General features: G+C 39.0%; 1 protein-coding gene across 1 annotated transcript; it reads left to right on the top strand.

The window, feature by feature from the left end:
- Positions 1–17: 17 nt before the first annotated feature.
- On the top strand, positions 18–5,439 carry fam133b (family with sequence similarity 133 member B). The gene is made up of 11 exons (XM_032580323.1): positions 18–167; positions 1,180–1,277; positions 2,556–2,634; positions 2,854–2,955; positions 3,041–3,073; positions 3,258–3,326; positions 3,837–3,935; positions 4,031–4,069; positions 4,154–4,243; positions 4,590–4,652; positions 4,794–5,439. Exons 1-11 carry the CDS (start codon positions 144–146, stop codon positions 4,887–4,889), a joined length of 792 nt encoding a protein of 263 aa, XP_032436214.1. The 5' UTR covers positions 18–143; the 3' UTR covers positions 4,890–5,439.
- Positions 5,440–13,941: the final 8,502 nt, after the last annotated feature.

The raw sequence follows: 13,941 nt of genomic DNA, 5'->3' as shown, positions 1-13,941 counted from the left end.
GGCAGTATATTGCCTCGACACTGATTAATGTGATTACCGTACAGCCGAAGAAGAGTACATGTAGCCGTTAGCTTCATTCTATGCAGTGGTTAGTCCAATGCTAGTAAAGTAACTCTAATGTTTTTTCTCATCCTTGGCTGGATATGGGCAAAAGAGACAATCGAGTGGTGAGTGTAACTCAAGTTAGCTTAAATAAGCGTACAAATAATTTGCTCAAAATCATTTGTCAAACGTCTCAGGTGAAAAACAGTATTAGCATTAGCATTGGTGGCAACGAAGCATTTTTTTTTTCAGTGAATATGTCAAGCTAAATATAAACACGTCAGGGGTTAAGTGTAAAAGGGGAGTGCAGTTGATTAAACATATTGTCTATTTATCTAACATAAGGCATTGTGTTATTGAAATGAATAGCTTCATGCTAAAATGCTAACTTTAGCTCTTCATTTGTGCAGTGCGTAAACAGTGGCTGATGTAAATATGCCAAGCTGTCACATTCCAGCTTAAACCTTTATAAGTCTTTTCTTGCCGATTTTGTTTATTATTTTAATATTGCTCTAATGGTGTTAGATATTAGTGTAAAGCCGATTTGTGGACATTTTATTTATTTTGTGCATTTGAACGAAGCCGTCGGAGCATAAATAGCTACCCTGGTTTAAAAAAAAAAAAAGTCTAAATTATTTGTTAATGCAGTTCATGTTTTTCCATTACATCTTTAAACAGTCACATCTAGAAATATTTAATGTTTTTTTATTTAATGTAATTTTTTTTTCATTTCAGATTGATCAAGTTTCACTTTTGACTAGAAAAGAAAGATGATTACTCCGCTGTCTTTTGTATCCTATTTATACTTTTTAAAAATGTAACAATTCGTATTCAAAAATACTTCGTTGGTTCCAACGGGAAAATAAATAACGAAACCTTATTTAAGTTTTCAACTGCGTACAGATTGTTAGCTAAAATGCTGTTTTTCATTTGTTCATTTAAGGTAATTTTATTTTTATATGAAAACACAAACAGTCTAAAGTTGATCGTCCAAAAGACGTTTTTGCCCAGTTGTGTTGAATTTATGGCATTGTGGTTCTTTCTTTCAGTAATGCTTTTGATATCCATCCAGAGTTATTTTCTTAATATTATAGTGTCTTTTCAACATTATAACAATGGTCTTCTGTCGTGTTTCAGGCATACATAAACCCCATTGCAGCTGCTCGAGCCAAGGGGCCTGTCCAGAACTCCGGACCAACTATACAGGATTACTTAAGCAGACCTCGACCAACATGGTTAGTTGGCAACAGAAAACAAGATGAAACAAATATGTTTGCTTACATGAGACCGTACAGACCTTACAGTGTGTACGGGGTGTGTAATTCACACACTGTGAATTACCGACACTTTGGATATAATAGCAAACATACAAGAAGTCCAAACAATATTGTTGTTGAAATTGCTATTGTGGTGTACTTGAAGAAAACTGTTGAGTCATTATTTTGTCTCAGCATTATAGGCTACAGTATTATATCAGGGCTGCCAGAGAGAAGAGGAAATAAAGGTTTTTTATTATTATTATTATTATTTAAAAGCTACATGTGACCGCTTTGTTTATGGATTCTTTTGTAATTGTAAATTGAGTGAATTAAAACCACAAGCACAGTTATCTAGGTCCTTTATGAGTCCATCTAAAATGTGAGATGTCCCAAGCTTTCCTTCTGCAAGCATAAATGGCAATAAAAGACAGGAGGTGTAAAATGATTTTGCTGCCTGTCAGCAGAAAACTTCTCTCCTGCAAAAATCATCTCATGACACGACCCCCCTATAAAAAACTTGAATCTAGGGTTGTTAGGTCTATTTTAGTTCCTAACCTGCAAAGAATCAACCAGAGACACAAATTACTTTTCTGCAGAAGAGGGGAGCAGAGCCAGACGCGGAGAACCGCCGTCAAACACTGTCTGTGATCAACTCCGCCGGCTCTTTGTCCCCAACTGCTTTTTATTATGATTACAAAAAAGGAGGTTGGGCTTTTTCACACAGTCACACAAAGAATTGACCAACGACCTTTACTACAGGATGTTCTGGAACCTTCTGTGGACATGGCCTTACAAGGGCACGAGGCTGACCGTAACCAATCAGTTTCACAGGAAGCTGATAACACAAGATTGTGTTAACGTTTCTAGCTTTCAGGCAAAAACATCCTAAAAACAGTTAATAATGTACTACAAAAGAGATAAATCAAGTAAACATCAAACAGAATAATAATATGAAAACATAACCTTTAAAATAAACTCATAAGTAAATGAACCTAGATAGTAATTCTTCTAACATGAGTCAATACAGAGCATTTCTTAAGTGTTATCCATCACGTGAATGTAACGTTTGCACAAAGTTAATGCCTATGTCTGGTTTGAAGTGAACTCGGTGCTTAAAAATCATTGCATGTCATGATTTCATGTGGCTGTTAAAAATGAAAAGGCACTTGCATCTTTTTTTCCACAAAATGAATGCATTACTTTGAAAATTTAAGGTTGTCGCATTCTGAAACTTATTCACCTTGTGTTGAACAGGGAAGAGCTAAAGGAGCAGCTGGAGAAGAAGAAAAAGGGATCTCGGGCCCTGGCTGACTTTGAAGACAAAATGAATGAGGTATTGTTGCAGTAACCTCCCAGTGGAGGCCTATCCACAGGCCTACATGTGCAGGAGCAGTCAGTGGTTTAGACACATCAATCCACTGGTTTCAAATGATCACGACCAAATATTTTACTTGCTTCTCTTGTTAATAAATGGATAACTTTAAAGTTGCAATAATGTTCCTTGATCTGCATGAGTCATGTCTGTTGTTAACCTTCGTAATGTTGTTTGCAGAGATGGAGGAAAGAACTGGCTAAAAACCGAGAAAAAAGGCTTGGGGACAAAGAACGGGACAAAAAGTCGATGGATAGCGAGGACAAGAAAGACAAAAAAGAGGTGTGTAATCTGATTTTTGGCTGATGATCCCATTGAATCACGCTTACTCAACCAAGCTCTTCTTTGCTTTTGCACACGCATCCAGAAAAAGAAGAAGGAGAAGAAGAAGCCTAGCAGGGTGAGGAGAGACTTCCAGTATTTTGGTTGGCAACTTTACCGCTCTAATCCTCTTCCCTCCCACACACACACACACATAAATACGCGGTTTCCGGATTTAAAAAATCTGACTTAATCCACTTAACTACAGTCAATTGTATTGGCTCAAATCTCATGAACCCTGCTTTTAATGTGTTTTGCTCAAGCATTCTTCATCTTCCTCCTCATCGAGTTCTGATTCCTCCAGCAGCTCTTCTTCAGAGTCCGAAGACGAGGTAAGTCATGCCTGAGATATTTAGTAAAAACAGACATATAATTGAACTATTCAATTTAAAGTCTAATCCTAATCTGCTCCCTGGGATTATAATTGCAACGTTTTACTTGTTGTGATGTCTGTCTAGCCAATATAAATACATATAACACAGCTCACATTAGAATTGTTTATAAGCAGGTACCCTGGTCAGATTGGATTTTAATAACGTCAATAATTGAAAGTGTCGACTTTTTGATTATGTAAATTCAATATGTGTTTGACAGATTAAGAAGCAGTTTCTTCAAAAGTTGATTGGAAATAAAGCTGACTACCATTAATCTAGTCTAATAAGAGCTACAGCTTTTTTTGAGCTGTAGATGTAGACGAGGTTAATGCTAGTAATCATTAATCTAGTCTAGTATTTCAATTTTGTCCCAGTTTCAATCCTGCAAACCAGTTGGTCGGCCATTTTGTGACCACTGAACACAAATTGAATAACTTTTTTGAAACAAAATTGTATGTATTAACACAGGATGAAAAGAAAAGCATAAAGAAAAAACGGAAACGCAAGCGATCTTCAGCCAAGAGACCATCGGACATCTCGGATGACGATTCGGACGCTGAAATCAAGGTTTTTCTTATTAGAATGATTCATTCTGCCCTTTTTAAGGCGCTTAGGTAAAAAAGAAATAAAAAATCTTAAAACTGTTCTATTTCTTTCTTAAGAAAAGGAAACGAATCAGGGAAGATGGAGAGAAAGACAAGGTAATTTGCCTGAACCATAAAGCTATAGAAGATTTAAAGTCAATGAAACATTACAAAAATGATAGTAAACCTTGCCTCCATCAGGATGAAAAGGAGCGTAAAAGGAAAAGGAAGGCAGAGAGAAGTCACAAAGACTCCTCATCAGAATCGACTGTTAACTCAGATTGGGATGAGGTATTACTTATTGTTGCATTTATTATATTATTGCAGGAACTGACTGACTCAGTTCTACGTGCAGAATTCAGTAAAATGTAAATAGTATTTTATTATTATTATTTCAAAACATGTATAAGCATTCAGACATCTTTTTCGTGGTTTAGAGGTTTCTCTATGGCCAAACTGCTAAAGTTCCCCTCACTGTAAATTGTTAAACGTTACTGGCAATAATACACTGCTCAAAAAAATAAAGGGAACACTTAAACAGGTGTTTAACACTTAAAGTGTTCCCTTTATTTTTTTGAGCAGTATATTTTAGGAGGTTTTGTAGTCAAACATTGATTAACATTTGTTACTTTTATAGGCTGAACCCAAGAAGAAAAAGAGAAGTAGCGAGGAGAGGGAGAAGTTCACTCTAAAATTCACTGTAAGCAATTTTAGTTACTATCCTTCCCCCAAAAAAACGAATGTCGTCTTGCTATTATTTTATACATTGGCATTTTAATTCATGTAGTGTGCTGTATATACGTGAAATTATTTGTTGAACAAAATATATTTCTGGCTCTAGGTAAAATCCAAGAAGAAGAGGAAAAAGAAGCACAAAAAACACGGCAGAAAAAAGAAAAAGAAGGCAACATCTCAGTCGGACTCAGAGCTTGACTAAAAGCCGTGTCATTACAGTGCTCCTGTTTTCCTCACACTTCACCGGTGTCATTTTGCCTTTGATTGTGGAAAACGTTTTTCACCCAGCTGCAGTCATCAGGTTGAAAAAAAAAAAGTGGACATAAGATGTAATGCTGAGGTCCTTCTGTATTTGGAGTCGAGATGAGGGAACTACCGGTACATCTTTTTTTCTCTCCAGCAAGATTTTTTTTTTTTTTTTTTGTAGATTTTGAGGATTGAGATGATTAAAATTTTTATTGTGTTTCTTTCCCATGCATTTGGCTCTTAAGTCTGTATGCTTTCCCCCCCCCCCTACTTCATACCTCACATCTTCCACCACTACACAAGGCTGTTCTGCCGGTGCCTGTGTCATGCATGTAGATCCTGGTGTCTTGCCAGCCTCATATTGAAGTTGGATCTGTTATAGGATGTTAGCCACGCAGGTAATAGTGAACTCAAGAGATTCTTGTTTTGTTCAGCAAGATGTTACATTGCAGTGTATATGTATAAACTACAAGAATTCAACGAATAAAAAGTGTTGTTTTAACTTTTTTTTTTTTTTGGCTTTATCTAGTTGGAACTTCAAGTGTAATACAAGTGATACTTTTTTTGTGTGGGTGTGATTGTGTAACATTTTTGACATTGCAATATCATCCAGGCCAAGTTTCACTTAAGATTAACTCCTAGATGTTTATGTGTACAAGTAGAGCTAAAAACTTGAACATACTGTAGACAAAATCAATAATACATCAGTCATTCAGAAAGGGCATGTAGATTTTTTACACTTTTGAAATATTTCAGGTCTTTATTGTAATTTGTGTAATTACGGCTTGCAGATAATGGGAAAAAATATAACTGTTTTAGACAGCTTGTGAAAAACAGCATATTCATAGAAATTTGAGGGGATGAAAAGCATTTGGTAGGAAAATGTGGAACATGGATAACTGTGGTCTTATGATGATTGCTGAGCAAAGTCCATTCAGCAATTTGGTAGATCTTCACGAGAAGTGAAGTGAATTAAGAACCACTTTGTACAGACAAATTCTGTATATGAGCTAAAATGTTGCATTCCTTGTATCAGGTTGTTACATCCCCAAGGCAGTCTAGGGGTTTTGGAGGGGGGGGGCTGTAACAATAGATAAGCCAGGAAAAATTAAGAGACAAAAACCAGGAGGGTAAAATTAAAGGGTTTATTCTTTAAGGGGGATCCAGAGAAAACTCAAAGATGAAAATGAAAACCTACAAGAAAAGAAAAGGGAGAATAACAATGAAAACCAGGGTTTCTAGTAGACCAAAATCCTCATTTACAGCACCACCAAGCTGCAGCACACATGCTGCCCAATTGGCCAAGAGGCCCCGAAAGTCAGTTTCCCAGCTAGTTTTATACTCTGCTCATCAAGAGACAGAGTGAAACCAGCTGGGCCTGCTTAACCCGCCGGAGCTCAGCAGCAACCCGAACTGGGGGGAATCCCACATGCAGCCACCACTGCATGTAACACCCCCTCCCATAAAATCCAAGCCCTGGGAAGAAAGAAAACAAATAAAAATTATACCAAATAGCTCACCAACCTCTATAACTAAGATCAACCATACACACGGGATAAGGCATCTGCCACCACATTCTCCGAACCCTTCTTGTGCTTAATTATGAGGTTAAATCGCTGTACCATCAATGACCAGCGCATCAACCTTTGGTTGTGATTGTACATCTGTGACAAGAACACAATGGGGTTATGATCAGTAAACACGGTCACTGGAGAAGAAGAACCAACATACACCTCAAAGTGTTGTAAGGCCAACAGCATTCCAAGAGTTTCCTTTTCAATGGTGGAATAATTCATCTGGTGAGTTTTGAACTTAACAGAAAAGTAACTTACAGGATGGCACACCCCATCCTCACCGTCTTGAAGTAGTACAGCACCAGCGCCTTTAGCACACGCATCCACTTCCAGCTTGAATGGCTTAGTGACATTAGGAGCGGCCAGGACTGGAGCACTGCAGAGAAGAGATTTAGCTGCAAGGAAAGCCTCTTCACACTCACTGGTCCACACAAAAGGGACTGCAGGGCTACACAAAGCTGTAAGGGGAGTAACCACAATAGAAAAGTTCTTGCAGAAACATCGGTAATAGCCAACCATTCCTAGAAAACGTTTCAAATCACGCCTTGTTAACGGGACAGGATATGCCAGTATCACATCCACCTTAGCCTCCACTGGACGCACCTGCCCAAGGCCAACTTTCTTGCCAAGGTAAGTAACCATGGCCTTTCCAAATTCACATTTTGCAAGGTTAAGCGTTAGAGATGCTCCACGTAACCTTTGAAACACAGTTTTCAAGATGGAAACATGCTCATCCCAGTCATTGGAGAAGATGACCACATCATCAAGGTATACTTTGCAGTGGGGAACATCTCCCAATACCATCTGCATAAGACGTTGGAAGGTGGCAGGAGCATTTCTCATTCCAAAAGCCATGACAGTATACTGGAGGAAGTGGTCAGGAGTCACAAAGGCAGAGATATCAGAGGCTCTCAGGGTTAAAGGAACTTGCCAATATCCCTTTAACAGATCCAACTTGGTGATAAATGCCGCGGGACCAACACTGTCAATACAGTCTTCCATGCGAGGGAGAGGAAAAGAGTCAGGCACTGTAACCGCATTCACTTTACGGAAATCAGTACAAAATCGTAGAGTACCATCAGCCTTCGCAGTTAACAAACATGGGGAACTCCATGGACTGTGGCTGGACTTTGCCAGTCCGTTCTCCAGCAAATAAGAAACTTCTTTTTTCATCTGTTCCCGTTTCTCTAGGGAGCAGCGATAAGCATGTTGCTTCACTGGAACTGCAGCACCCACATCAATATCATGTTCGATCACACAAGTTCTAGATGGAACGTCACCAAACAGAGAGGGGAAACCTTGAAGCAGGGCACATATGTCATCCTGCTGAGCGGGAGCCAGGTACAACAGCTGAGCTTTAATATCAGCCAGAACCTCAGAGTTCCCCAACCTTCCTGAGTGCTCTTCTGGCGACCAAACCAACCCATCTTCTGACATGTCACAAGGAAGACAGCAGGAGGTTAATACAGACATAGGAACACTTCGCTTTTCTGCCACATCAGCTCCCCGATCGTAATAGGGCTTCAACATATTAATGTGGCACAATCGAGTCTTCCTTCTGCGATCAGGTGTAGAAATGATGTAGTTTAATTCTGACACTCGGCTCTGAACCATGTAGGGGCCAGAAAAACGAGCAGCCATACTAGAACCAACAATGGGTAACAACACCAACACTCTGTCACCAGGATGGAACTGTCGGTGCACTGCATGCTTGTCAAACCTCAATTTCATCTTAGTCTGTGCTGTAGCAAGAGCCTCCTTAGCCAGAGAAGTTGCTTTATGCATCTTCTCTTTACACTTAGTCACAAACTCAGCAGCACTGAGTTGAGAGGAAGAACCACATTCAAATTGTTCCTTTAATATCTTCAATGGGCCACGCAGGTCATGCCCAAAAACAAGCTCAGCTGGACTGAAACCAGTAGACTCTTGCTTTGCATCACGGATTGCAAAGAGTACAAAGGGAACACAATCATCCCAATCTCGTCCGGTTTCATGGCAATGCTTGCTCAGCATGGATTTAAGAGTTTGATGCCACCTCTCAAGTGCACCCTGAGACTCAGGGTGGTAGGCTGAGGATACAGAGTGTGTGATACCCAGTGTTTGTATTGTTTGTTTAAACACGCTGGAAAGAAAATTGGTTCCCTGATCAGTTTGCACTGTTTTTGGCAGACCAAATGTGATAAAGAATTTAGTCAAAGCCTTCACAATTGCCGAAGTTGTAATCCGGCGGAGAGGGATTGCCTCAGGAAAGCGAGTAGACAGACACCTGATGGTTAGCAAAAACTGATTTCCTGATTTAGTTTTAGGCAAAGGACCTACACAGTCAAGAATAACATGTTCAAATGGCTCACCAATAGCTGGGATGGGGCGTAGTGGAGCGGGAGGAACCGTTTGATTAGGTTTACCCACCACCTGACAAGTGGCACAGCTTTGACAAAACCGAACCACATCGGTTTTTAATCCTGGCCAAAAGAAGTGTTTCAAGACCCTGTCATAAGTTTTGGTGATACCCAAATGTCCAGACCATAAATGTTCATGAGCCAATTTGAGCACGTGCTCCCAATACCCAACTGGCATGACTATCTGGTGAAGAGTCTGCCAATCTTCTTCAGGCGTATCACCAAGATGCTGTACCCATTTGCGCATTAAGACACCATGGTTAATAAAGAATGAGTGTCGTTTCCTCTCTTCAACATTGTCTTACTTCACAACACATTTCACTAGCGTTGGATCAGTTGTCTGTGCTTTAATAAGTGCTTCTCGAGTCACAGGTAGTGATGCTTTAGCAGGGGATTCCTTTTCCCTACTGACGTCCTCTGCTTCAACTGGCAATCCCTCATCCTCAGCTGTAACTGAGCTGAACAGTGTGTCAGAAAGGTTAATATCGTTCTCTTTCTTACGTGCTTGAGCTCTAGTCACCACACTAACTGTGAATACTTCTGGCAATGTTTCTACCAACACATCTGGCTCTAAATCAGACATGGGAGTATTCACCACCTTCAGTACTGGGTAAACTTTCCCTCCTGCTATATCATTTCCCATTATAAACTGCACACCACCAATGGGAAAACAGGGGCGCACAGCCACTGGAAAGACTCCCGAAACCAATGGGGTTTTCACATGAACATAATGAAGAGGGGCAGGTAAATAACTCATCCCAACACCTCTCACAATGGCATCTGCATCACAAGCCGACCTTTCATCAAAAGGCAACACATTGCTCAAGATCAAGGATTGTGAACCACCGGTATCCCGCAGCACTTTTACTGGTTACTGATCTTCAGGTTCACCTGTAAGAGAGACAAATCCATCAAAAATGAAAGGTTTAAAACATTCATCAGGATGATCAGTTTTAACCAATAGCTCTCTCATCGAATGATCATTGGCTGTTTGAATTAGTCCCACTCCTTTTGATTGTTTAGATGAAATCCCCTGTTGTTTACATTGGTACAATTCACAGTCAGCAATCAGGTGTCCAGGCTTAGAACAGAAAAAACACTTCCTCTCGGCTTTCAAGCTCGATGAAGATGGAGGAGAGCAAGAAGCTGATACATTGTCAACGTGAGAAGGTTGATTATGAAAAGAAAGATCACGCTTACCGAAAGTTGACTTGTGTGTCAAAGAAAACTCGTCAGCCAGAACAGCAGCCTGTTGTAAGGTGTTGACTTTTTGTTCATTCAGGTAAGTGGCAACCTTTTCGGATACACAGTTTTTAAACTCCTCAAGCAGGATTAATTCTCGGAGGGAAACTTTATCTTTAATCTTACATGCTGCACACCATCGATCAAAGAACAACATTTTTTCCCGTGCAAAATCAACATAGGTTTGGCTCACGGTCTTTCTAAGAGCTCGAAAACGCTGCCTATAAGCCTCTGGCACCAACTCATATGCCCTCAATACTGTAGCTTTAAGTGTCTCATATGATAAGCCTTCCTCCATGGAAAGTGAAGCACAGGCTTCCTGAGCTTTACCAGTTAGTTTACACTGCACCAGTATTGCCCATACCTCTCGGGGCCAGTTTAATGCCAAGGCAATCCTTTCAAAAGCTCCAAAATAGCTATCAACCTCAGAATCACAAAAAACAGGTACCAGGGGAATGCTTTTGGTGATATCAAAGGCCAGAGATGCAACTACTTGAGACTTAAGGGGAGGAGCTGGACCAGCCTTCAGCTCAAGCTCCCTCATCCTAATAGCGGTCTCTGCTTCAAGCTTCCTTAATTCCAGTTCTCTACGAAGCTGAAATTCCCGTTCACGATCCTCTTTTTCCAGCTGAAGGCGAGCAAGACGAACCCTCAACCGAGCCTCCATCCTTGAACCAACAGATGATTCTTCTGAAAAAGGTTCATATTGTGGCAATGTCACAGGTTTTTCTTCCAGCCTACCAGCTTTAGGAGTTGCATTAGTAAAACTAGTAATGTGACTAGGTACCTCTTTTTGTGGAACCACAGAGTCATCACCAGAATCCTCCACTTTCAAGCTAGACTCCTCTGTTGCTTCTAGACCAGTTAAAATGCCACTACTAATTAAGCTTTTAAGTATTGTGGCATAAAGTTCTTTCTTCACCATTGCACTAGAAAATGGAATGCTATAATGCTGAGCTAGCTCATAAAGATCTTGTTTTCTACAACGATCCAATTGACTAATGGAAGGGTCATCCACAAAAAGAAAATCTCATGAACCCTGCTTTTAATGTGTTTTGCTCAAGCATTCTTCATCTTCCTCCTCATCGAGTTCTGATTCCTCCAGCAGCTCTTCTTCAGAGTCCGAAGACGAGGTAAGTCATGCCTGAGATATTTAGTAAAAACAGACATATAATTGAACTATTCAATTTAAAGTCTAATCCTAATCTGCTCCCTGGGATTATAATTGCAACGTTTTACTTGTTGTGATGTCTGTCTAGCCAATATAAATACATATAACACAGCTCACATTAGAATTGTTTATAAGCAGGTACCCTGGTCAGATTAGATTTTAATAACGTCAATAATTGAAAGTGTCGACTTTTTGATTATGTAAATTCAATATGTGTTTGACAGATTAAGAAGCAGTTTCTTCAAAAGTTGATTGGAAATAAAGCTGACTACCATTAATCTAGTCTAATAAGAGCTACAGCTTTTTTTGAGCTGTAGATGTAGACGAGGTTAATGCTAGTAATCATTAATCTAGTCTAGTATTTCAATTTTGTCCCAGTTTCAATCCTGCAAACCAGTTGGTCGGCCAAAAAAAAAAAAAAGCATCGAAATTAAATTAAGATATAACTCCATTTGTAAGTTACCACTGAACACAAATTGAATAACTTTTTTGAAACAAAATTGTATGTATTAACACAGGATGAAAAGAAAAGCATAAAGAAAAAACGGAAACGCAAGCGATCTTCAGCCAAGAGACCATCGGACATCTCGGATGACGATTCGGATGCTGAAATCAAGGTTTTTCTTTTTAGAATGATTCATTCTGCCCTTTTTAAGGCGCTTAGGTAAAAAAGAAATAAAAAATCTTAAAACTGTTCTATTTCTTTCTTAAGAAAAGGAAACGAATCAGGGAAGATGGAGAGAAAGACAAGGTAATTTGCCTGAACCATAAAGCTATAGAAGATTTAAAGTCAATGAAACATTACAAAAATGATAGTAAACCTTGCCTCCATCAGGATGAAAAGGAGCGTAAAAGGAAAAGGAAGGCAGAGAGAAGTCACAAAGACTCCTCATCAAAATCGACTGTTAACTCAGATTGGGATGAGGTATTACTTATTGTTGCATTTATTATATTATTGCAGGAACTGACTGACTCAGTTCTACGTGCAGAATTCAGTAAAATGTAAATAGTATTTTATTATTATTATTTCAAAACATGTATAAGCATTCAGACATCTTTTTCGTGGTTTAGAGGTCCTCTATGGCCAAACTGCTAAAGTTCCCCTCACTGTAAATTGTTAAACGTTACTGGCAATAATATTTTAGGAGGTTTTGTAGTCAAACATTGATTAACATTTGTTACTTTTATAGGCTGAACCCAAGAAGAAAAAGAGAAGTAGCAAGGAGAGGGAGAAGTTCACTCTAAAATTCACTGTAAGCAATTTTAGTTACTACCTTCCCCCAAAAAAACGAATGTCGTCTTGCTATTATGTTATACATTGGCATTTTAATTCATGTAGTGTGCTGTATATACGTGAAATTATTTGTTGAACAAAATATATTTCTGGCTGTAGGTAAAATCCAAGAAGAAGAGGAAATAGAAGCACAAAAAACACGGCAGAAAAAAGAAAAAGAAGGCAACATCTCAGTCGGACTCAGAGCTTGACTAAAAGCCGTGTCATTACAGTGCTCCTGTTTTCCTCACACTTCACCGGTGTCATTTTGCCTTTGATTGTGGAAAACGGTTTTCACCCAGCTGCAGTCATCAGGATTGAAAAAAAAAGTGGACATAAGATGTAATGCTAAGGTCCTTCTGTATTTGGAGTCGAGATGAGGGAACTACCGGTACATCTTTTTTTCTCTCCAGCAAGATTTTTTTTTTGTTTGTTTTGTTTTTTGTAGATTTTGAGGATTGAGATGATTTAAATTTTTATTGTGTTTCTTTCCCATGCATTTGGCTCTTAAGTCTGTATGCTTCCCCCCCCCCCCTACTTCATACCTCACATCTTCCACCACTACACAAGGCTGTTCTGCCGGTGCCTGTGTCATGCATGTAGATCCTGGTGTCTTGCCAGCCTCATATTGAAGTTGGATCTGTTATAGGATGTTAGCCACGCAGGTAATAGTGAACTCAAGAGATTCTTGTTTTGTTCAGCAAGATGTTACATTGCAGTGTATATGTATAAACTACAAGAATTCAACAAATAAAAAGTGTTGTTTTAACTTTTTTTTTTTTTTGGCTTTATCTGGTTGGAACTTCAAGTGTAATACAAGTGATACTTTTTTTGTGTGGGTGTGATTGTGTAACATATTTGACATTGCAATCTTAAGTTTCACTTAAGATTAACTCCTAGATGTTTATGTGTACAAGTAGAGCTAAAAACTTGAACATACTGTAGACAAAATCAATAATACATCAGTCATTTCAGAAAGGGCATGTAGATTTTTTACACTTTTGAAATATTTCAGGTCTTTATTGTAATTTGTGTAATTACGGCTTGCAGATAATGGGAAAAAATATAACTGTTTTAGACAGCTTGTGAAAAACAGCATATTCATAGAAATTTGAGGGGATGAAAAGCATTTGGTAGGAAAATGTGGAACATGGATAACTGTGGTCTTATGATGATTGCTGAGCAAAGTCCATTCAGCAATTTGGTAGATCTTCACGAGAAGTGAAGTGAATTAAGAACCACTTTGTACAGACAAATTCTGTATATGAGCTAAAATGTTGCATTCCTTGTATCAGGTCATTCATGAACCATAAATGAAGTCAGAAGCAAGCCTAGGGAAATTGAACTTG

Source organism: Xiphophorus hellerii, chromosome 13, assembly GCF_003331165.1.
Source record: "Xiphophorus hellerii strain 12219 chromosome 13, Xiphophorus_hellerii-4.1, whole genome shotgun sequence".
NCBI lineage: Eukaryota > Metazoa > Chordata > Actinopteri > Cyprinodontiformes > Poeciliidae > Xiphophorus > Xiphophorus hellerii.
Note: the sequence above shows the minus strand (reverse complement) of the source record. Positions and strands in the feature narration are given on the sequence as shown.